Source organism: Seriola aureovittata, chromosome 9, assembly GCF_021018895.1.
Source record: "Seriola aureovittata isolate HTS-2021-v1 ecotype China chromosome 9, ASM2101889v1, whole genome shotgun sequence".
NCBI classification, from domain to species: domain Eukaryota; kingdom Metazoa; phylum Chordata; class Actinopteri; order Carangiformes; family Carangidae; genus Seriola; species Seriola aureovittata.
The window spans coordinates 5,408,021-5,433,363 of NC_079372.1; the positions used below are offsets into that span (position 1 = coordinate 5,408,021).

General features: G+C 41.3%; 2 protein-coding genes across 6 annotated transcripts; one reads left to right on the plus strand and one right to left on the minus strand.

Annotated features, from left to right (window-relative positions):
* Positions 1–2,426: 2,426 nt before the first annotated feature.
* Positions 2,427–12,835, plus strand: c1ql4a (complement component 1, q subcomponent-like 4). Its single transcript, XM_056385241.1, has 3 exons — positions 2,427–2,690; positions 3,027–4,379; positions 11,553–12,835. Exons 2-3 carry the CDS (start codon positions 3,834–3,836, stop codon positions 11,730–11,732), a joined length of 726 nt encoding a protein of 241 aa, XP_056241216.1. The 5' UTR covers positions 2,427–2,690; positions 3,027–3,833; the 3' UTR covers positions 11,733–12,835.
* Positions 12,836–15,087: 2,252 nt separating this feature from the next.
* On the minus strand, positions 15,088–24,948 carry zgc:153867 (uncharacterized protein LOC337226 homolog). 5 transcript variants are annotated; one of them, XM_056385370.1, is made up of 7 exons: positions 24,757–24,948; positions 19,896–19,923; positions 17,627–17,770; positions 17,317–17,490; positions 16,916–16,993; positions 16,410–16,444; positions 15,088–15,343 (listed from the first exon to the last, which is right to left on the minus strand). In XM_056385370.1, the coding sequence occupies exons 1-6, from the start codon at positions 24,931–24,933 to the stop codon at positions 16,416–16,418; spliced, it is 630 nt and encodes a 209-aa protein (XP_056241345.1). In that variant the 5' UTR covers positions 24,934–24,948; the 3' UTR covers positions 15,088–15,343; positions 16,410–16,415. The 5 variants fall into 5 exon arrangements, with proteins under 5 accessions (XP_056241345.1, XP_056241346.1, XP_056241348.1 ...); XM_056385371.1 differs by having other exon boundaries at positions 16,397–16,444; XM_056385373.1 differs by lacking the exons at positions 19,896–19,923; positions 24,757–24,948 and adding exons at positions 20,135–20,162; positions 20,564–20,690.
* Between the last annotated feature and the right edge of the window lie 395 nt (positions 24,949–25,343).

Sequence of the window (25,343 nt, forward strand, 5' to 3'; positions counted from 1 at the left end):
CCCTAATGACCTCTAAATTGATTTACAAGACAGTAATCTGCATAGCAAAGAATGGGATCTCGATAGCTGGATTCCTGACAGTGATAACTGTGGAAGACGTGAGCAGTGGTTCCTCTGGGAGTGGCGGCCCTCCGGCAGCTACGTGCCTCTCGGGGACCACATGTCATCACACCCCCCACCCCCCCGCCGCCGCCCCCTCAGGGCTGATGCTCAGTTTGTGTTGGTCACACTCCCTGTGCTGGTGTGGATTGTGTGACGGTGCAGCCATCTCAAAGTATCTCACACACGTCTTTATGTGACATATATCACTGACTGAGGTGGCTGAGATACTTCCACCCATTACCTCCCTGCTTGCAAGAAAGATTTGGTTTGTTTTGTGTTTTACATTTCATAAATTAAAAAACATTAAGAGTACGGAGTTATTTAAATCTCACCGTGGATGGCTGAACTGAAGAATTACTATGTCTTTAACAAACCATGCAGACAAAGCAGCCTTAGCAGAAGAGAAATACAACATGAGTAATGTGGCCATAAATAAGTTCCTTTTCCTCTCTTACTTGTTTACACAGAACAGAAGAGAACTCAAATTATGCAGGCGTGTGCACAAAAGACAGAGATTTATTCCTGGTGTATCACAATATATGAAATTAATTATTAAACAAACTAATAACTCAAACAGCCCAGTTCTGATTCTTATATCGGTCACAGTGGAGACTGCGTGAGTCACAGTGACGTCAGGGAAATGATAAAGCAATTACACTGAATAAAAAAAAAAGAAAGAAAAAAAAAAGACATTTCATCAACATAATGCATAACGTTCAAATTTTAGGTGAGTCTGAATACTAAGGGGAGCAAATCAAGAAGAGAATAGGGAGAGAGGGAGACAGACAGCTGAAAGACATGCGCATATTTCAATATTAATCACCTCAGTAATATTTTAACAGGCTTTAAAAATCCAATCCTGAGCATATTGCCTCTGACTGTTGGCAATGATTATCTGCCCCATGCTACTCAGGACCTCTGAGCACTGTTCTAGCGGGCCAGACTGACTGACCCGCAAACTGGGACTGACACAGCATTTAACTTGTCCCTGTGCTGCTCAGCTATACCAACATTTCCCGATGGAAATATCACAGGCCATCGCTCCCCCAAACCTTCCACGCCCTCCCACCTCAATTTCCCTTCTAAATCCAACCCATCCTTGGAAAACCACCTTAAAACTCAGTGATTATCCGTCCCTCTGCGTCTGGTGGGATCCTGCGGAATGATCCCTCTATTGCCAGACAGTGGTCATCACATCTGAGGAGAGAGGAGGTCGAGGAGGTGGTGGTTGATGAAAAGGGAGTCATCAATACTGTATGTAGACTTATTCCCCTTGCTACCACCGCTTCAGCCATTAAACTTTAAACTCACAGATCTGTGGTTGTCCCTGTCAGACAGGTGACACAAGACTCCAAGGAAATTATGATACAAGCTAAAAATCTGCCCAAGATGTTCCTGAAATGAAATGTGATCACCGGTGGATGTGACTCGCCAGGAAACGTATTTTAGCCTTCACATTATTTCCCTACTGTCATTTCAACAGTGAGATAATGTTGATACAAGAATACAAAACATGTTCTTCCATCAGCTAATGGTGTAAAAACTCTTTGTCTATGTATGCCTGCGTATGTCTATGTGAGCGCATGTGCGTTTGTGTGTAAGGTTTTAGGTAAAGGAAAAAGAGCAGCACAATGTGTGGGGCAGGGTGTCTCACTAATGAGGCTTTAGAGCTGTGGGATGCGAGTCACACACACAGACAATGGTCTGGGGAACATTTAGTGTCTCCTCTCCATTCCTCACACATCATGCCGAGGCTGCTTTTACTTAGTCACCCTCCTGTCCTCCCTTCCATAGCACACAGAAGATGAAAACATCTGCCTTCATTTTGCAGCACTTTATCAAACATGTTTGCCTCTAACAACTAGTGAATGTCTGGCTAACAAGACACAGGTCGGAAGCATCAGTGGATTCTGGTCTACGTGTGTATCAGTTGACAGTTGAAATTCAATTAACATTTTGATTTTCACTCACAAAAAATAACAAGAAGGATAAAAGAAATGAAAATGAAAATGTGCATTGGATATTAGCTCTCACAAATGTTGGAAATCGGGTTCAATATTTATAAATAGAAGAGCAAACTAATGATGCTGGCACGGGAGAGAGAGAGATAGAGAGAGGGAGGGAGAGAGAGAGAGAGAGAGAGAGAGAGAGAGAGAGAGAGAGAGAGAGAGAGAGAGAGAGAGAGAGCGATCTAACAGGTGTCGACTAGGACTGCCCATGGACCAAACACTGCGATAGGCTGTACAGTGGACGGACACTGGATATGAGCGTCAGATTTGCCGTGCGTCCCTCATTTGGAATTGGTGTCAGAAAAGTGTTGTAGCAGGTATTTTCTGGGCTTCATTTCCTCTGAAGTTAGCGGCTGTTAAACTCCAATTTCTACCTGGAGAGAAAGGAGGGGATTAAGCGCTGATTAAGAAACTCTCATCACTTTCCTGGCATCTCCTGCGCGCCCGTCGGCTCTCCAGCTCTCCATTTGGCACTCCAGCGGTCCAAAGTCTTTCAGTCGTTTTGGTGGGACGCGGACTGGACTGATGTACAGAGAAATATATCCTCCAAGAATGTTTTTGGATTATCAGAAACAGATGGTGAGTTTTTCCTTTGTGTCTTTGTCTATTTCTTTTGTCTGTTTTAAATTTAACCTGAAACATGCTCATTGCGAATTATAGATAATTATTTACGTAATTTAGGCCTACGTGTATAAAAAAAAAAAAAAAAATCTAAATAGGCAAATTATTTTTCTTATTTCTAGAAATCATTATTAGCCTCTTTATCTAAAAAAATGTTATTTTGATATGTATCTGTATTATTTCATTTTAAATATTGTTTGATTCTTTAATGTAACTGTATTACAGTTATATTATGTATATAACACTGATAAATCAATTATTGAGTGTCTTTGCTCTTTTTGCTATTATTTCCAGATCCAAATATAACCTGAGGAGGAATCTATCAAAAGCACACCCAGGTTGACCAAAGTGTCACTGGTTTCCTTTTTAATGTGGACGGTGGAAATAAGATAGAAGTGGGGGGTCATAAAATGACTGTGCCCAGATCTCTGATGAACTTTTGTAGGGGCTTGAAAGAAGATTTTTTTTGAAATAAACAATTATCTTTTCATCCAACAAAACAAACGGTACCCCCACTCCCTCCTCAATGAGCTGAATTTGGCACCAGCTCTCATTTCAGCACACTTTTGATAAGCTGCACTTTCACAACAAGCCCTCTCAGTGCCAGTCATGGTTTCTGTTTGATGCTGCAAATTGAATTGAACTGGAGGACGACAGGAGAGGTCAGAAAAGGTGAACCAGACTTCATCAGATAAATTATGTTTTTTGTAGTTGGTCATCACAAATCTGAAAATCCAGATTTTTGTGTTCATTTCCTTAAACACTGTGGTATGTTAAGTTTTTTCTCTTTTTTTTCTTACCATATCGGCTTTTAAATCAATCTTGTAGTCCTTATCATTTCTCTAGGATCCTCTCATCTGGTTGTTTCCTTCCTGACCGTCTGCCATTTTGCATTCTCTCTCATACTTGGCCCAGTGATATACTGCTTACCGCCCACTCCTCTCTACATCCTTCTTCACCTTTTCATACTAAACTGGTTTTCTGAGAAGCTTCATCCTGGCCGGCACTATTCCAGCCAAGGGGGAAGAGGACTTCCTGACGCTGGCCGCATCGCGGCTCAGCCGCAGGAAACGTGTCATTGGTGCTGCTGTAGGTGTGGCAATGGTTCTAATACTGTTGGTGGCCATTCCCCTGCTGGTCCACACAACCAAAGGGGGGAACAACGGAAATTCAGGGAGCCATTATGAAATGCTTGGAAGCTGCCGCATGGTATGTGACCCCTATGCCACCTCTCAGCCAGGCCAGGAGCTGACAGCTGTGTCTCCACCGCCCCAGGATTACTCTGGGAAGAAGATAAAGTCTGGGTTTCGTGGGCCCCCAGGGATCCCTGGCCCTCCAGGAGCACGTGGACCCCCAGGAGAGCCAGGCAAACCAGGGCCACAGGGGCCCCCAGGCCCTGGTCCTGGTGGCTATTCGCCCTCGCTCTACACTCCCAAGATTGCCTTTTACGCAGGGCTACGCAAGCAGCATGAGGGGAGTGAAATACTGAAGTTTGATGATGTGGTGACGAATGTAGGTAACTACTATGAGCCCACCACTGGCAAGTTCACCTGCCCTCTGCCTGGCATCTACTTCTTCACCTACCATGTTCTAATGAGAGGTGGTGACGGGACCAGCATGTGGGCAGACCTGAAGAAGAACGGAATGGTTAGTAAAACTGTGTGTGTGTGTGACTATGTGCATGCATGACGGTGCGTGTACATATATGTCCTTATCAATGCGTACACACGGTCATGAAAGATTTTTTTCGCTGTTGTCCATCCTATGTTACCATTGACTCACATTCACCTCTGTAACATTGAGCTCTTCAGATTCTGAGCACATTCCACTTGGCAGGTGGCAACATGACAGCCAAAGACTGAAACAGCAATCTTTATCCTCATTAAGGGGAATTCATGCTATACAGTCTAAAATTGCAGCTACAGTTATTTGCATTCCCACATGTACTGTGGCTAAATGACAAGTGGCAGAATGCAGCCGCCGCCAAAAGCAACAGTCTAATTAGTAAGTATCATACACAGAGCTTGATTATTGCCTAAACAGAAGTGCAAAAGAGCACAGGAGAAATGTCTGTCAGTACGTGGACCAGTCAGTTTACACCTCAGCTAAATAAATAATGAATGTAAAATTGACAGTCCACTCATCCACTCCCTCATTCCCCAGACACTAATTAAAGACAGAGGGGCTGATGGGGGAAGAGAAGAGGAGGGGTGGGATAAATCACAAGGATTTCATCAGAGGACTCCAAATTCAGGAAACATTCTTCAAGTTGCTTTTTCACATTCATTCATTCATCAAGGACTTCACATGCAAATACTCTCCGCTCAGACCTCACTTTCTAGACATGTAGAGCGCCAATGACTGTTCAAACACACAGGCTAATGCGGGCACATAAGAACCGTATGGTTCAAATAAGGCTGATTGAGACTTGATTTGGTGAGATGTAAAACGACATGTTTAAAATCATCCGTCATTATCCATCATTTGATTATATCCATGAGACCACAAAGGTGAATATGTGTTTAAGTCTGCCTGCCTAATGTCCTATATTGTCATTCAAGTCATCTTAGACTGCTAAATAATTTATACATCTTAGATTAGATCCCCTGAACACCCGCTATACTTTCCTCTCCTAACCCCTCCCCAGCTTGTTCATTGATTCTCCATTAATTATCTTTTCACTCAACTCAATTATTTAACCTCACGAGGTCCATCCGACACCCGACAGGTGGCCTCCTTAAACAGTTGTGTTAAATAGAGCTCTCACCTAACAGGGATCTATCCGAACAGAGCTGCAGCCAGATGAAAATGGAGTGTAAATGAATTGCTGCAGAATGCCTGATCATGTTTGGAGTTATTGAGGCCCAGAGGCTGGCGGGTATTCTGCCTGAGGCCAGTCAGTGGCTAGGGTTTACTAAATGGGTACTATGTTTGACAGGTTGCATTCCTGACTGTAGAATCAAATGGCCTGTTTTACCATTGCCGTAGGTGCAGAAGCTTTATTGGACATTTTGTCTGCCCACTGGGTTTTTTTTAATCCAAAAAGAGAAAAAAAAAAGAAAGAAAGAAAAAGGTTTGCCATAGCCACAAATGTGCCACTTTCCCCATTCTGATTGCGTTGTAACTTTTACACCTTAACAGAGGAGGTCATTTGTAACCGTGCGTTTGTTAGGCAGTCAGTCCAACAGATTGAGGGCTCAGACAGATTCGGTGAGAATGAATGAAACACAAGAGACTCAACATGACACGGACATGCTGAGATGTCCGCTTGGAGACAGTGAGAGGGAGAGCAAAACAAGACAAGTGAGTTGATGGGAAGATCAGGGGTGGAGCAGAGGAAGATAGATGACTTAATGGAGGTGTGGAGACAGTGGGCTGGTAGACGAGGCATCTGGGAGGCTGGTGGTGAAGGCCAGGATGAGATCAGGCACGATGACCAATGGACACCCACTCAAGATGTCTCGGCTTGACAAGTGATCAAGGCCAGCCTGAGAAAGAGAGAAAACTGATTTACAAACTGTGTTTATGCACCAGCAGGTGCAGGTGCCCGTTAGAGACACTTTTTAAAGCAGTAAAAGAATTAACACTATATACCAATAGATTTCTCCTGGGAATATTTGATTTATAACGATGTCTGTGTCATTGCTAGTGATATTTAAATTGACACACTGCACTGGCCGTCGGGCTGTGACTTGTGACGTGTGACATGAGTGTGGTATAATTCGATGCCAGGATCTCAGGAGGATGTGTTGGGCTGTGCAGGGCTTCCATGGGATTCCTATAGATCCAATAGCTATTACCTTCACTAAATCCCCACTCTGTAAAGCCTACCTGCTCACACCTCAATCTAACTTTCACAAATCATTGCAGCATGACAGGGCTTCAGAGTCAGGGGATTTGTGATTGAAGGGGGTCACACTTCAGTTGCTTCCATGTGTGTAATGCGATGGTAATTGACTTGTGGTACAATTCCAATGTGTGATGTGAATGCTAGCTCAACACCTTTTCCGCCCTATTCTTGCTCAGCTGATCAGCCCCAGCTGTGTGTTATTTGCGCAGGTTTGGAAACACAAGGCACACAATGCCAAATTTGATAACCCAGTCTGAGATGATGATGGATCCATATTAGATCCTTATGATACTTAATGATTTAATATTGGCTCAGCCTTGCTCAAAATAAATAGTCATGAATGCCTTTCTTATCGGTGCCACTATTATTATAAATGTGTTAAATCCCTCTATTCGTAATTCACTGTCGGGGATAGATGGGTTTTATGCCACTTAATATTCCAGCTTAGTTGCAAATGTTATTAGGACAGTCTATGCTAATGTTGGGATGCTTTATGCTGTGAAGGGTGGTAAAACGTTATCCGTACCTTCTCAACAGAACTTCTCCCTTTCCCCTCATTAACTGGTATGTGAGCTGTTCACCTGCTCATTTATATTCCCATAGTGCATCACTATACTGTATATCTATATTAAATATTCTTAACACAATGTACAATGCAGACAAATAGATACTGGCCCAGCTCCCATTTAATCTTTCCCTTGTTTTTTTTGTTTTTTTTCACCTATCATAGACTCTTTTAATAGCTCAATTAAAGGTCAAGTTATTTCACAGTAGCGTTAAAATGTCATCACTCACTATAATGACCAGTACCTGCATTAACTTCCCCCAGTGCAGAGCTATGGATATGCTACAGGTGAAATATAATTAGTGTCAGAGCGAAAGGTAAGAAAGAGTCAGATGCAGAGAGGAATTTGTACTATAAGGACAAGTCAAATGTAATCTTCTTTGTCCATAAGAAATGTAAAAAAATCTGATGAAACACACTAATTAAGATAAGTCAGTTCCACTCATGCTGCGCACAGATTTGGCCATTTTTGTGCTGCAGGCCACAGGCTATAACACTGAATGGCAGGTAATAGCAATCTAAAGTATGGTTCTGCTATGGCTTGTTGCTATGTAATCCCTGGGCTCCCAGAGGAGAGGGAAAACCTACTCAATAAATATTCTATTTCCACAAACCGCCCTCCACACCCCACCCCCAACGGTCCCCAACCCTCCTGCCATGTACTGGAGTCCCTTAGGTAAGTTTAACAGCTACTTTTCTATTGTCTCCGCTCTAAGAGGTCAGTATATCACAGTGAATGAATCCTGTCAGTTTTATTACCAGTGGAGCACGGCACCACAGATAAAAACAAGACTTCATATACCCCTACATCTCCCTGGCCTCACAAAATAGCCTCGCTTGATCAGTCTGTTACTTCAGCCCTCCCCCCCCATTCCGTCAACTCTCTGGCCCCCCCCCTTTTTTGTTTTTTTTTCTCCGTCCCTTCTTTTTGTCTATCCTTGTCTGTCGTCTGCAGTGCGGCTCCACTTGTATAAAAAATGACACTGCAGCTGCTCCCCACACCACCGCCATCAGCCCCCACAGCTCCCCACTCCTTCCCTCTCGCCTGTGGCCCCCTCTGCTCCCAGGCGTGTTTACTAGAGGCCCTATAATGAAAGGGCTAGGCGGAGACACAGACAGCCACAGGCAAGCCCTGGGGGCCCCTGCCTCACGGCTCACAACCCTTCCAGCTCCAGGATCAGCACAGCGTGCTGCCTGGTTCACATGGATCAGTCTGTGTCCTCCAGCCGTATCCGTTTCCTCTGTCGGCTTCCCGCCCTAATCCCACCACGGCTCTCTCATGCCTCTCTGTCTGGTGTCTACATTAATGGATGGCTTGCATTATTCCTTCACGCACAGGAACATCAGCTGAAGCCCCATTTCATATATCATATATTGGCAAAATGATCTCTACACTGAGTGACAGATATTATTCTCTTGTACAGAATTCAACCGCACTTCCATGCATGAAGTCATGAGAATCTGAGAAGGCCTAAGGGAGGGAAAGATCTCACTACTTCTCCCTCCGCTACACTGTTTGGCCAAAATAATGAGCAGGATGACATATGCCTTGTGTCAATAGGAAGTCACAACAACAGCATCACTGTCAGAAGCAGCCGAAGATGCAAATGTGATATTGGCTGTCACTACACATGTCAAGTAGAACAACAATATAACCTTTATAGATGACAATAGATTGTAGCTGTTATTTGAGAGATGGTCTTGTGAGGGCTTAAGAAAGGGTAGATTATGTTGAGTGTTGGGAAGGCTCATACAAGGGTCCCCAAAGTTTTTTATTTAATAAATAATTAGTTTTGTTCCGATTCTATGATATTTTCCTTCTAGATGCTAAATGCACATTTAATAAATGCTATAAATGTTCACATTTATGTGCTGATAACAAGTCACATCCTGTTTAGGCAGCAGCCGCCTATGGACTGTTGATAAGGAGACAAACTATTGTATTCTCACATAACATAAACAGATCAGGTAAAGGATGTCAGATTGCACTGGAGTATTTTTTTTAATCTCTCCATTGACATCATGTTTTCATGAGGGGAGCAAATAATTTAGTTAGCTTGTTTAGCAGTCAACTCTGTTAGTGTCAACACAAAAGACTGGTTTTCATTGTCGTGCTCCAGGCCTGATTTACACCGGGACCCTCAGGGCTCTGATCTTTTCAAAGCCAAAAAAATTCAAGATGATGCTTCAGATTCATTCAACGTCATTCAACTTCACTCATAAACAACATGCTTTTAAAAAAAGAAAAGAGAAAGAAAATTGCTACAGCAAATTGTTAGTATATTAAAATAATTTCTAGGAGACAGGGTTGCAGTGAGTACGTCTATATGCTCAACAAATAAATTGGTGTCTCATAGTGGTTTTGATCATATTCGGGTGCATGTTGTTCAGCTCCCTTTAAGATAAGATAAGACTTTATTGGTCCCTGGAGGCAAATTCACATGTTACAGCAGCAGAGACAGACTGAGAGGAAATTAAGCAAAACTCTGTTAATTAAATAACTTTGAAAGAATAAAATAATAAATTATAGGCCTAGAAATGAAACAGCATCAAAAAGCTGAGTGCAATATAAATATTACAATGCCTTATATAAATGAATTACATACATACAATAATTGTAGATAGATAAGATAAGATAACAGGTTTCTGGTTGTCTGTGTAGGTGTGTCTCAGACTCTCCTCTCATAAACAGGCAGACTGAGGATTGTTGTATCAAACTTTCACTTCCACTTTTACTTTTTTCCTAACTGAGCCAATGTTTATTTGAATCCTTTAACTTTTACAACATAGTGCAGCCTACAGTGCACACTTAACCTACATTAAAATCAGAGAAGCCGAATATGTCTGCAGTAAGAAGTAAAATGGTTTAGGCCTAAGAGCCCTGGGTTATCTAAACTTAAGAACACCCCTGTGGACTAGAGAATCTGAAATCTAATGAAACAAGACTGTTGTAGTAGTGAAACAGTAGCTGTGGTTGGTTTTACTGTGTGGTTACTGAGCTGTGAAGCCCCGGGAGATCGACTCCTCTGCGCCCTTAATCAATCTGGTTTAGAGTGGACAGGGACATACTTAACCACTGGTCGCCAGCATTTTCTATGTTGGATGCAGCATCCATGACCTGAATCTCGTTTAAGGACACCTAGTGATAGTGTCCAGGTAATAGAGCACAACTGCAGGGCTGATATATGGGGAACAATATGCTCAGACGAGGGCAAAATGTACGGGTGCAGGGGGAAAAGAACTTTTTTTTTTTTTTTTTTGTTACAGTAATTCAGGCTCTGTTGCTCAGCGATTGACTGTTTTCAAATTGATGCATGCTCGTTGGGGAGAAAGGGGCCCCAGTGATGGGAATGACATGATGGTAGTTGAGTTGCAGATCATATTCTGTGGCTGTCATGGAGATGTGCGTGGCTTGTCTGGCTGCTGACATAGATTGAGTGCTCCCTCCGTAGATGGACACTGAGCGAGACGCAAGGCCACTGATGGCTGACATATGTCTGATGATTGGAGCTGCTACACCAGAATTATTGATACATCCTACAACAGAGGTTTTTTTGCATTTGTCAAAAACATTTGAGATGTTTTAGTAACACTTTAACTAGAAACTGAAAGGGTTACACAGCAAAAAAAAAGCACCATGAGAGGCTGCACTTAATATACTCAGTATCTATATATACATGCTATTTACACTGAGCCCCTTACATGTAGATAACCAGTATAAGAACATTATGCTTGGTAAGTTTCGTTTATAAGTGTAACTCAATCTAGGAATGTGTATTTAAATGTCCACAATGAGTAAACCCAATTAAATGTGTTAACAAACAAGTAAAGATCCACTGCTGTTGGGTCAATAAGACCGACCTCACACACAGCATGCAAATGTGAAACTCTCTGGCTTAGGCATGGCCACTCAATATCATACATATTGAGCTGGCCCAGGACCATAAGCAACAGGTCAATAGTTGGTGTAGATAGTGATGCGCTTTCTCGGCTTAGCTAGTTTCCCCATAGACAACCTGTTGTCCCCAGTGAGCCCGCTTATCTCCACAACCCAATCAGATCTCCATCCTCTGGTCCTTTACCCCGAGCCCCAGTCATAACTGATCAATAAGAGGCAGAGTGGCTGTGTTTTCAGTCCACCTCTGGGGTCACAGGTCATAGTCCCATCCATCTGTTTATCCACCATGAATGTGTAGGTGATGTCATACTCATGAGCGACTCATTTGAAGGCTGTTAATAATTAATCATGGCCCAGCTTGGACAAACAAACAGCAAAGAAAGAGAGTGAGATGTGTTAGTTTTGGTTTAAAAGAGCTGCTGAGTAAGTGGCGGTGACATTTGCAAGTGTTTGTTCAGTTTCGTCCATGTTCTAATTGTCAATGCGTATGTCCTCTGTGGGTGACAGGTAAGAGCCAGCGCCATCGCTCAGGACGCTGATCAGAATTACGACTACGCCTCCAACAGTGTGATCCTGCATTTGGACGTGGGCGATGAGGTGTGTGTGCAGCTGGACGGAGGGAAGGTCCACGGAGGGAACACAAACAAGTACAGCACCTTCTCCGGCTTCCTCATCTACCCAGACTGAATCTAATCCTTACTCACAAGGGAGGAGTGGTTAGAAAAACACCAACATACACAAAGACATCTTCATGCGCACACAAAGACATGTATGTATGCAAATTAAACACACACACGCACACATAGGCCTATATACAGACATTCTGAGAACAGACTACAGAAGTGGAATTAAGTTGAATTATGTGACATTGAGCCAAACATCATGAGCAACTGCATTTATTGGCCCCCATTGTGTGCAAACATGAATTTGAGAATATGTACAGTATAAGTGCACATAAGAATTGCACGTTGTGGCTCTGAAATATCTAAAATATTATAATGTGTTCCATATTAACTGACATTGTGATAACTAGAATATAACAAACACCATCAGTGTGACTGTTTTTTAATGCAATAATGGTGTTGAAGGTGCCATTAATTAAGATGACAAAGCTGAAAAATGCACTTTTAGTGTATTCCAGTCTTTACCCAAGCAGTATTTCATTTATACATCTCTGCTCTCCATTTTAATGACCTCTGATCGAATGGCCTTCCTATATTTTGCAACTCATCTTTATAAAATATTTTTTTCCCCGGTGCTTCGAAGCGAATTACACCAGTGGAAATTAATTGAATCCCTATTGTGATGCATTGGGAGAGCACTGATTAAAATAAGGCAATTGGAATAATCGCAGATGTTTGACCTTCCTTTGTTCCCATCGTGACACAGGATGTCACATGGTGAGATAAAACAAAACGTATTGATATTAAGTCAACAAATCAAGACACATTTCATGGATGGCACTTGCGTGTGATGAAGTTTTACTTGCCAAGTGCATTATTTACAATATTGTGTGTGAGTGAGTGGGTATGTCAGTAGGTATGAGTGGACACTATGAGATACTGGGGCAGTGAAAACGTGACAGATGCAGTGTTTTACTTACATTAACTGTTGTACAATACATTACAGACTGCTGTAATCACAATGCCATACCTCCTTAGTACTTTATTTTTGAGAGACCCTGTCAAAGTAGCATCATATGTATAAACAGTATTCTTGGGATGGGCTATCTGGTATGTTGAATAGGTTGAGTAGATAATATTGCTATTAAAATATCTATACCTACCTTGTCTGTGTTCTTCAGTGTTGTTTTGGCATGGTGGACGTCAGGGCTGAATAAAAACATGTGCATTCAACAGTCATAAACACACATAGACCTTTGCTCAGTTTTATTTGGAGTGACCACTTGGACTGACTGTGGAGAATTGGATATATGACACAGCTACGTGAACTTACAGCTGAGATCGAAGCAACAGTGGCCGACCACAGCCACTGCCTGCTACAAGATGGATTTCCAATATGTGTTAAGACACTGTCTAAGACACGAGCATTAATACGGCTATATTGATCTCAGCTTATAATACACCCAGGATCTACAAAATCCAGCCAATGTATACATTTTAAATGTAACAATATAGTAATCAATTCTGCAAACAAACCAAACTGCTTCAATGTTCGATAACGCTTGCTATTGTTTATTAGGGTTTTGAACCCAGATTATTTGTTTGGAAGGACGCCAATAACAAGAAAATACATCCAGGGAACTGGTAACATATTTCTGAAGTATTGGTACATTTCTCCCAATTTATTGATATTGCTACAGTATGTTTACAGTGCTATGGTAAACAGGCAAAATCTCCAGTTTTTAACCACTTAGGAAATCTGATTACTCCAACAATTACTTTCATTATCAGTTACTCTACTGATTATATTCTCAATTAATTCCCTAACTGGTGGGCCTATGAAGTATCAGGAAAAAGTAAAATATCCATCAAAATTTCACAGACTCCAAGGTGACATCATCAGGTATTTGTCCATCCAAGGGTCCAAAAGCCAAAAATATTCAGTTTATTATGAGACAAAGAAAAGCAGTTAAACGATCAAAATAGTTGCAGATTAATTTTCTACCGACTAATTGACTAACGGTTTCAGCTCTAAATCAAACCTATTAGTCCATTTCTTTGTCTATAATAATCAGAATCATTTGACATGGTATTTCTTTAATCAGTCAAAAAGAAAGGTAATTGGAATTCAAGACTGTGTTTGCAAATTAATTAGTTCATCATTAAATGGAGTAGACAGCTCTTTGTTTCAAGGGAATATTTGTGTGATATTAACAGGTTTAGGTTTCTGAACGATAGATAAATTAGTCTTTGTTACACCAGGCATGAAATGACTGAGATAAGCACTATGTACATTGAAAACCGTGGGTGTCATTTCATATTATATATAATCAAAAAGGTGCACACCTCAAACATAACTAAATATGCTTCCAAGAGTTTTAACTGTGCGATAAAAAAAAAAAAAAAAACTGCCTGTTTCATGAGCATGTGTTGTTTTCAACACAGTTAATTTCACCAAGGGGGCATAAAAAAATATTCCTAAACCTGGTAGAGAAAGCCATCATCCTCATGTTAAAGAGAATGCATCTGGAACACCTCTTACATTATCGCTGAAAAGGAAAACATCTAATTAGAGCAGGGAGCCGATGGCAGTCTAGACTTAAAGGATTTGGTGAATCTGTTGCTCCTGAGCTGAGAAAGTGGGATGTAGCCGTGCCATGCCTGGGCCCAGCCCCCGGCTCTCTCTCCTGGCAGATTCCAGTTGAAAGTTAATTGGACGGGGAGAGGTCTGAGACAGGCTGCGCTGAGGCCCATTAGCGATTCCCCTGTCGAATGCAGAGCCATGAGGATCACAGACTCACAAATAGGAGGATTAAAATAATCAATAGCTTTGACTTCCATCGACCACACACATATACACACGCACACACACACAGAGAGTAATTAGCAGACAACCTATTCAGCACTGGACTATGACACCATCCTGAACCCACACACACACACACACACAAACTCTGATAGCTGTGGTGCCTAACGAGAGGAAATAGTTGTGGCTGTTTATGAGGGAAACGAAGGAAAAGGGTCAGGAAGTCACCAAACAGCCCTCTACGTCTCATAACCAAGTGCTTTGTCACCAAACTATGCCTGGAAATTTACAGCACGGCTACAAATTTATAAACTCAATTCTTTTTATTAAAATGTTATTAAGTATTTGCAACCAAGAGGGAAAACCAAACTTGAGCAGCTGAACCTTCTCATGGTATTCTCTAAATTCACACAAAGAGCAAGAGACTCCTCTTGTATTTTACACTATTTTAACAAATGGCCTTTTTTTAAAAAAATAAAACATAGCAGATTCCAACAGCAACACTGCCCTCTTGTGTCAAATGGAAAAACAGCACACACATCAATGCACTGCAGGTCGCAAAACTTCTGCCTTATACTATTGATTCAAACAAATCCACTCAAAAGAAACAAGATGAGTTTTAAGGAAAACATTTATTCAAATGTAGCAACAGAATTGGCAGCAATAGCCATGATCAATTGTGGTCTTTAGTAGGGAATGTAAAGGCACTTCTTAAATTAAATGTGGAAAACTAATCCATGGGAATGACTTGGAGGGGGGGCTGTAGAAGCTAACTGCAAAAAGAGGGTACACATGACAGGGCAAAACAAAAAAAAAAAAATAAAGGGATTCTCTCCGTCTTCACCCGCTCATCACCATCCTGACCAGTTCTGTAAACATGAGAAAGAGACATATGTGAGTTTCATGGTCTAAATCTCGGCAGAGACCTACTCCAACTACAACATGTGGAGCCAAGGCTCCCTCCTCATCCAGGTTTGGTGAGCCTGGGTGGGAGATGCTGCATTTGGAAACAGGTCCCCATGTTCTGCTCACCCAGAGGAAAGAAAAGGTTGAACTGGGTACTAAGAGAAAGAGGTGAGGTAATCATCTCTATCTCCAATTCAGCCAAAGAATTAGGCCATGTCTATGATCCAAGAAGAGCTGGTTAGAGAAGCCATCCTCGCTGTATGCTTTCCTCTAGTTGAGAAGCATAGAAAAGGGGAGAAGATCAAGGGAGCTACAGTCCAGTCAGAATGGCCAGCTACAAATTCAGCTTCCATCAGTACAGAGGAGAAAACAATCAGCACAATAGCCACTCCTTGCAATTCTCTGGTTAGTAGAAAAAGGGACTGGTCCACTCTCCCAAAGCTGGTGGCAATACTTGAATGTAAAACAAGTGTGCAGGGTAATGAACTGATACATCCAATTCAGTGTCTATGAAAAAAGCAGCACCTCTGAAACCAGCAGAAGAAAAGGCCTTTTTTAATAGCGCTGGTGACATGCAAATGAGATTAGAAGAGTTCTCTCATGGCCACCACACCAATCAGCTCAAATGACTTGACAGTGGCCACCAGGCTTTCCCTGAATGAGACCAGTCTCTTCCCTGCGTGTCCACCATATCCCCTTATAAACTGAGGGGAGTTTCAGACACATGCAGAGGGGCATGCTGCAGCCAGGGGCCAAGACAGAGGGCTGCAGGAGAGAGAGACAGAACAGCAGGAGGCTACACATGGGTCAAAGCCTCAGGACTAATGAGAGGGATCACCAGGCTTTCCCACAGGCACCTAGGGGTCAAAAGCTACTTTGCAACAGCACATTATTCCTGTTTGCCAATATGAAGTGCAAAACTACAGCCGATTAGTGTTAGGATGGCAAGAAGGGGATGGATTATTTAACAATTTTTAAAAAGCAGGAAAGCCTGGAGGTGCCATCTCATGGTATACCCAGTGCCCGTACCGGCCCTCAGCCTGACATGATGTGGCGAACAAATGCTGTGGAGGAAGAACAGTTAGCACACTGTCAGCAGTTGACATTTTATGCAGGTCCTCTTAGAGCAGTCAATTAGCCACAAGTGTTGAGAACATATATTAGACATTAGCCGCTAACATGAAGAGACACCCACCTCATCATGAGACTAAATCAAACATCGTGACAACCCGTTTAGTACATAACCTGCTTCCAATGATTGCCTTTAAAAAAAAAATTTACTGAATATTTTTAATTATACAAACTCAAACTACAATTTCCTCAAAGTACTTCTTAGTAAATACACAGTATTTCAGGTCAACAATGCACACAGTGTAATGCATGAGCGATGTTTCGTTATTACATCGAATAGTTTGCAAATATATAGCAATGGCATCTTCACACACCATCAGTGTAATTACAGCCAGTATGGGATACGGCCTATAATTACACTGATGGTGTGTGACAATGTTCATGTTTCTTTCTTTAGTTCTCACCTTCATAATTAATGCAGCCGTTTGCATCTTCATGTCCCGCCAAGAGCGTCTCCACTTCCTCCTCTGTCATTTTCTCACCTGAAAATGGAGCATAAAATTGTTTATTCATATTACATAAGTGACTTAAATGTAATTTAACTTAAATGTGAAAGATTTGACACTTTTAAGAAAAACAAAATACAGGAAATGAAAGGCAAGTAAAATAATACTACCAGAAATACATTTATATACTAGATGGTTCTTAATGCAAAATTTACAAACATGCCATCCATTTACTTTTGATGATATGTACATTCAGTTTTCAGTAAAAAGCTTTCCATTCTGAGGACTGTAGTCTTTTCCCCAAAATAAAAAAGTGCCAGCTATCTATTTAAGGGTATGTAAATAAAAATGGAACTTGCCTAGTGTGGTGAGGACGTGACGTAGCTCTGCTCCCATTACTGTGCCGTTGCCCTCCTTGTCAAAGACACGCAGTCCCTCCACAAAATCCTCCATGGAGCCCTGATCTTTATTCTTAGCGATGGCCTGGAACATGGGCAGGAACTGCTCAAAGTCTAGCATCTTGGAGTTCATCTCTGCAAAAACACAAGAATAATTGAGGCAAATTCTCAGTCTCTGAACCTCCACAGACTGTTTCCTGCCACAATGCCAATTCCATGATTCACATTTATGATACACAACTCCCAGCAAGTGAATCTTTTTTGCCCTCACCCTCAGCCTTGGGGTTGCCCAGGACCTTGAGCACCTCAGCGTTGACAGGGTTCTGTCCCAGGGCCCGCATGACGTCCCCACACTGGCTGAAGCTGATCTTCCCATCTCCTGTCTTGTCGAACAGCAGGAATGCCTCCTTAAACTCTGCAGGATACAGAGACACATGGCATATTAGAGTAGGGAAATGAATTTTCGTGGAAACAGAGATAAGCAAACATGTATGGGAGAATGATAGAGATACCAAGTAAACTGGAAATAGGTGAAAACAGAAAAGCCAGACAGACTGTGGAAAATGAGAACAAGCAGACTAGAGAAAGTGCAGACTATGAATTGTGATTAAGCTTATAAATGATCTGGTTTTCAACCGGTAAGCCTAAATTTAAATACAAGAGGCAGCGCACAAGGCACTGCACTGAAAAGCCTACCTAGGTTTCCTATGCCACTCTAGATCTCTGTGGGGAAACTCCAAACGTATATGGCATGATCATGTTTTGTTGAAATTTAAATGAATATAAATATATAATATAAACTAATATCTGATCAGTATATCATCTTCATTTCCATTTGCATGGTACAGGTTGGCGAAACCACTAAAAACCACACTTGCTCTCTGAACTCTGCTCGTTGACACTGAAAACACTCGTCTAACTTCCTCAATTCAGTTAGTCATCTTGGCAGGCTGATTTTTTTTCACTAGACATCAAAGGTGAAACAATTTCAATTCGACACTACATTCTCTGTGATGTTTGCTGTAGTTTGAACATGCAAACACTTGTGGATTATATTTCCAAACATATTCAATACTGTAAATTACAAGGATGTTAAAAATTTATATGTACATTGTGGCTAAAATAAAGCAGAGGAATTAAAAATATGTGGCTAAAGTATATCAGGTTAAAAATGTTTAAGGCTCTGTAGATGAGGGTAAAAGTAAGGATATTTGTTACATTTATAGATATTTACTATCTTTAAGAAAAGAAAAGAAAAGAAAAAAAGACATGGACCAAGACCATCCTAAATGTCGCAGCTCTAAACAGAATTAAAAGATTGACTTTACATTAATGAACAACAAACAATAGCTTCAAAAAGAAGTTTTCAAGTCCTTCACTGTGTTTTAAACTCTCAGATTAAAGTGAGGGGCATATAATCGACAATCATGTTCTAAGTATTCAAAGCTGCCCGTGTTCTTAATGACTAATAACATGTCACCCATTTTATGATAGCAAACAGTAGATCAATGTGTCAGTAATTTTATTTATTTTAACAGATTCAGCACGAGTCTGGCTGGCAGAAAGGTCTTGCGGGTGGCTTGGAACATTTTCAGCTTCATTTGACACCTCTACACTTTTCCAACAATATTTTACAGCGTTGTTGAGTAGTCACTAAGACTATGACCTACCTGAACCTTTTGAAGCATTCACAAGTATGGAGTATATTAGCCATTGTTTAAATGGAGTTATCTAAGCTTTATCAACTGTAAGGATGATGCCGTTTTGTTGTTGATCAAAAGGTTGATTAATGTAGCTTTGATCTAACGACAAGTATCCCCGTTAAGCTCAACAATCAAAACCAAAAGCTTTGCTAAGATCCAGCAATCAGGGGGACATGGAGTTGCATAACAATATCCTGTTGGCAGGCGGCTTCTAATGTTATGGGACAAGCTATTGCCCAAAAAAAGCTCAGGCAGTGTTGTGGAGTTTTTCCTGTTCTGAGGAATGTGCCTCTTCCCTTCTGGCGTGTGAGGACTTTTCCCAACACCATATTTGGTATTAGAGGAGTGGAGGAAAGTAGGAGGAGAGTGAGAGTATAGCCTATTATGTCAACGTGATTAAACAAACCAGCCCTAGGACAAAAACCATCCATCACTGTATACAGCACCAAAAAAGGGCACACTTGTGGAGATGAGCTGCTTGAAAGATAACAGGCAAAGTTTAACGCAAACCGACAACCAGCAATGACGACGATCTAACAGAACAAGACTCATGAGAACAGATATGAGGTTTGGCAATGTTTGGCTTTAGAAGTACTTTTAGGGCATGACTGATCACATACAAAAACACTGCAACACACGGTCAAAGCTGGTAGGGATTATAACGTTATATGCAGATTATGACTGATTTCGACGTACCAAACAACAGTGCAAAGCAACTCTCAATCACATTTAAAACAAATTAGGTTTACCCAAAACCAACATGCAGATCACACCCTAAACACTCCGTGATAGGCACCAGTTTTTTTGCACTAAGGCGGTCCCTTTTCACTGACTTACCATGAATCTGATCCAGGTTAAATTCAATCTGGAAAGGACAAGCAGTTGCAAGTGGAAAGTGATGAAACAGTACGGAAATAAAGAAGGAAAGCCTCGCCTAACCACAACTGCTATGACAGGCGGGTATAGAGCAGGATGATAGTGGAGATACAGGGCAAAGTATCATCTGATCCAAGCAAGAATGAGAGCATGCAAAAGAAGCGGGGTTTGGAAATGTCAAACACAAATTCAAAACTCACCTAGGATTTGATCTTCCGAGAAGTCAGACTGTTCAAAGAGAAATTAGGCTACATGAAAATTGTTCCTTTTTTCAAAGCTAGCTCGGGTTAACTTTAAAGGCTTTTGATTACATTTTCAGTTAGTTAGACTTGCCCAACCCACATATTCCCAAACCATAGCACATTCAGCAATGATTAATGTACACGTATGTACCTCGGCGACATTAATAAGCTCGTCGTGTGATTGTTAAATTTAATCTACCGTGCAAGCTAACGTTAGCTTGAGAAATTGCACTTCCGCTAGCGACCAACGAGCCAAATCACATATTCTAGCTCAACTTAACAGCTTTGCAAAGCTAAACAATTTTCTTGCAACAATCACACCCGAAGCTAATTACACAAGGACGGCAATAAAAAAACTAGTTATGTCTAAGGGAACGAAAAACCCACCATGGCTGTGATGGCTGAGGTGTGTCCGCTGAGTCGGTATACCAAAGAATGTGACGGCTCTCAGCACGGAAGGGTGAGAAAACCTGAAGCCCTTATAGGCCTTTTTATTCTTTGTTTTTTCCCACCCGAGGTCGGCGAAGACCCACCCCTGCCGTGCCCTGATTGGCTGGTACTCGGTTAGAGTTTAGGCATTTAGAGTGCTGATTGGTAAATATGATGGTAAGCCAGTCACAGGCATTTTAAGGGGCGGGTCTTCGTCCACCTCGGGTAGGGAAATAATACTGTAACGCCCTTATTGTAGGCCCTGTTCTTCTTCTTCTTCTTTTCCCGTTTCATAGTAGGCAAGAACCAGCATTAAGGTGGTTTGCCGCCACCCACTGATGTTGGAGTGTGGACCAGAGTTTTCTATCCCCATTACCAAACACTAAAAATAACCCTATATTTCACTGATACTAATCTAAATTCTTTTTATTAGTCCAATGGCAAATACATTTTTTGACTCAGTTCTTTCTCTCTGGGCCTGATTTCCCTATTTGACACAGTTTACACAATCCAGAGGGATGTCGGTTTATTAAGTGCAGTGTTTTATGTCCTATCTGTAGCCTTGTCAGCCTGTGATCCTGCTCCTTTTAGCTGTCCTCACTGTGCCCACTTCTCGCTACACTGCAAAAAGGTATTCCTCTTCATTAGTCCTTTTGCTTCAGATGTAGTTCTCCATGATATCCTAATGTTTCAGAGCCAGTTTTGCTAAAGAGTCCACAATTCCATTGCCCTTTATCCCTCTGTGAGCTGGAATCCACATAAATGTTATCAAAATATTAATATTTTAAAATCTGTACAGAGTTTTGTATATCTCATTAACCCTATTCTGCCTACATTGAGATGTAAATACAGAACACAAACCTGGAACTCTTCTATCCACTGTAATGCTGTTGCAATTGCCATAATTTTGACTGTGTATATGGACAAATGATGTGATGTTCTTTTAACAGAAACTTGAAGCCTAAGGCTGGTGTACTAAAAGCAACGCCTGTGCTCCCTGTATAGGATTCATGGATGCATTAGTGGGACAAATATTTGATTCAACCAAGGCTGCAATACTTCCAAAACCTTTACCAGCATTTATTCCAGTCTAGAAATCAATTGACACTGAAGGAAAGAGCCAGGGTGGTCTTACTGTTCTCTCTCCCAACATGGGAGAAGGGCCTTTGTTGTGAGATTTGGAACTTCACAATGCCCTTGAAGGTTTGCCCAGTAGTTCATCAGTAATTGTTTTGCAGTTGTGTCACTCAGTGGAATTTCACCCACCTCAAGCTGAAGAGTGGACACAGGAGCGCAGCACAGCAAGGTCTCACATTTTAAGCTTGCACCACCTCCAACTTCTTTAATGAGGCTTTCGCTGCTGGACCACAGTTCAGTGGCAGTACATCCATAGTCTAACACTTTTTACACTCTGTGTTTGTGTTATGTATATGTTCACTCCATGTTAACTTTGTGTCAAACCGCACATCCAGAAATCCAAAGACTCTGACTTGTTCCATCCATTGCCCATACATCGTCATCTGTGTGCCAATCCAAATGTAATCCAAGCAGATCAAAGGAAGGAAGGGATGTAATGTAATAACTAACATTAATGTAGTGCCTCTCTATTCAAAATTGTGTATTGCTTTTCATGGCTTTTTCTTGGATGTTTGGCCTTCATTGTGCAGAACGATATGTGCAGAGTTTGACACTAAAAATATGGGGGCATTATTGTAGCAATAGATCTATTTCCAAATGTCTGTAAGTGTGTACTCCGATTTGTGAATGCGTCCATTCTGCGTCCAGATTTGTATAAAAGAAACAATAAATACACAAATCTGTAAATGTGTCCTGAAATCTGTAAATATACAAATATTTAAATGTGAATAAGATTTGTACACGTGTAAAAGGATCTTTTAAATAATAATGCTGCAATAATACCTCCCATTCTAGAATGCTATGCATATAAGTTGTTTTTATATATGCTGAAGGAGGAAAGTTTCTTTATGCTCACCTTAAATCTCAGATTAAAATGTATGATTATGATTTTGTGAAATCATAAAATCCTGATTCAATATGGTTCAAAATGCAACTTGCCCAAGTGAGATGTGGAAACTTTAAGCCTCTAATGCACATAAATGTAGACTGAACTGAAGTAGGGGGCATCTTGTGTCAAGTTGTCAAATTTTTTTAAATGAATAATATTTGCATATTTATGGATTTAGAATTTCTCAGTAAAACTGATGGAGTAGATGAAATTTTAAGAATTTTTAACATCAAAATTTCCTAAAATGTATATAATCAGCCTGTCCCTAACCTTACAAAGTAATCAGCGAGTCAAAAGACCTGATTTAGACATTTTTAAGATCTTTGTGGTCTGTGTTTGACTTTGGCCATTTTGACCCCACTTGAATAAATGAATGCATGATTGCAGGGAATGACTTTTCTTGGCTTTGCATTAAGGATGTGAGTGTCTGGCCATGCGGGAATGATGGATTACTTTAGGCCAGTGAGATCATGGACTGATGCCACATCTCTTCACAGCCTGGCTAAAGTGCTGTCTTTGCCCAGCAGGAGCTCTGGCTTCCTATCGTGCCTGTGATCCCACTGTGAGCAGAAGCGGGTGTCTTAACGTCGCCCACATATCCTCACAGGCGAAATGGGACAGTCTCACGCCATAAAATCATGCGGTACTCACAGTGTAACATTAAAAAAATATGAGGATGGCAGCGAAGCTAAAGCACCAACAAAGCTAAAGCACATTAGTGCAAAGTCTAATGTGGGCATCAATCATTTGAGATGTAGAGTTTCTTTTTGACATTAAGATGGTTATTAAAATATAAACTAAACGTCTGATTGCCTGAACACTGTAATGGTCTAAAATAAATGTTAAACTCTTTTTATTTTCCAGTGTCGTCATTGTGCCTACTTGGCTTTCTAAAATCCTGCATGTACTGATATGTCATATTTATGTAAGACTTCATTTCCAGTCATTCAAAGGGTTGAAGAAATGATATGATGTAACATAATAGTTTATGAAATGCATAAAATATTCAAAAAATCCAACTCCAGCATTGATTCATATTTCTTTTTAACATACTGTGTATTTGCATAACTTTCTTTTTTTTATTATCATGGATCCTTCATATTTTGTTACCTAAGACATGTGACAGATACAGGCAGGGTATTTTGCATTTGGAAAATAAAAGTACAATTCTTCTTCTCTGCATTTACTCAGTTGTGATATGCAAAAATAGACAATACAAAGTTTTGCAAAAAATAGAATCCAGAATTTGCTGCTCGACAAAATAATGACAGTTTCTCAGTTAGCTCATGCTTGATGACTTGATGCTTGATATGCTGTATTTATTATCACAGCCAGGATTTGCCAAAACCAGTATATTTATGATATGCCAATAATTGGTTGAATTCCATTTGCTGCTTTGGTTTCAAGGTGCTGGTGTTGTGCATAGGGACAACTGTCATAGCCTACTGGGACATTTTTCACAGCAGACATTGTGATGTAGCAGGAAAAGCACAGGTGAAACAACTTTTGTTAACAACGACTCATTTTCACCAGGTGTCTCAGTAAGTCATGGCAGTGAACCAGGACCCTCACACTAACTCACTTGTCATTTTTAATTTGATCAATTACACTTGTGTTTTTGCTGCTATATGTGTGCTGCAGGGGGAAAAAAAGGTCCATAGGGAGATCCACTGCGTTTTTTCTGTCTTTCTTGCAACAGTTATGGGTTTTTAGCTCACAAGGGGAAAGCTGATTTGATGGAATCACCTGCTTGATGAAAGAAATAGCGCATACTGTGGCAGGAAACAGCCTCTCTCTCTCCCTAAGGAGGCCACTGAATGACTGACAGTCTTGCCCCATTTCTTCACACTTTCTCATTCCAAAAGGATGCTGACAGTTTGGTCTGTCTATTTAGCCCCAGAACCACAGAGAGCTACTTTGCAAATAATCAGCATAGGATGTTTTTACACTGCTAACTGACATCAGACAGCAGTCCACTATTGTGCATCTCTGGCTGAGACTGGAGGCTAAAGATTACTAAACATTATATTAAGAATGAAATGAATCAATTATTTCCAATAGTCCTAATTTATGAATGCCCCACATTAGCTTTTACACAAAATTATTCTGCAGTAAACACACTCACCTCCAAAGTACTGGGGTCAAACGGTGAATCCGAGGGACGCAGCATCCTTGGCTTCTGCTCTGGAGCCGGTTTTGGTGCCGCAGGAGCCGCAGGCAGGCAGGGGTAAGGGGGACCCAGCCTGGGTTGGGTGACTGGTGAAGGAGACTTCTTAATGGAGGGTTCTCTTTTAGGAGCCATTCCTAACGCCCTGGACAGCCTAAACTATAGTCTCAAACCTCTGCACACGCTGCCGGCACGTCTGCTGAGAGGAGATATCAAGCTATGAAGTAAAGTGTGTCAGTTGTGTGTATCCTGTGGAGGCGTGAGGGTGGGGGATTTGAGGGAAGGGGGCAGGTTGATGATGCTGGTGGTGCTCAGGGACTGGCAGGTGGATGAGGAAGAGGTGGATGTATGGATAAGCATGTGAGTGAATTTGTGAAGCAAAGCGAAGGAGGAGCGGAGATGAAAGCTTGATTGTAGAATAAAGAGGGGGATATATATAGAAAGAACCAGGCTCAGCTGTATGACTCCGAGCACATGCTTTTATTTGGGTCAGAAATGTGTGTGTGTGTGTGTGTGTGCGGGAGTGAAGCGGCAACAAGAAGGGT

Coding starts and splice junctions, on each gene's coding strand:
- c1ql4a (XM_056385241.1), top strand. CDS start 3,834: ATGGTTCTAATACTGTTGGTGGCCATTCCCCTGCTGGTCCACACAACC. Junction 4,380..11,552: donor ACCTGAAGAAGAACGGAATG/GTTAGTAAAACT, acceptor TGTGGGTGACAG/GTAAGAGCCAGCGCCATCGC.
- zgc:153867 (XM_056385369.1), bottom strand. CDS start 24,933: ATGGCTCCTAAAAGAGAACCCTCCATTAAGAAGTCTCCTTCACCAGTC. Junction 19,924..24,756: donor TTGACCCCAGTACTTTGGAG/GTGAGTGTGTTT, acceptor TGTCCTTTCCAG/ATTGAATTTAACCTGGATCA. Junction 17,771..19,895: donor TAACCTGGATCAGATTCATG/GTAAGTCAGTGA, acceptor TGTATCCTGCAG/AGTTTAAGGAGGCATTCCTG.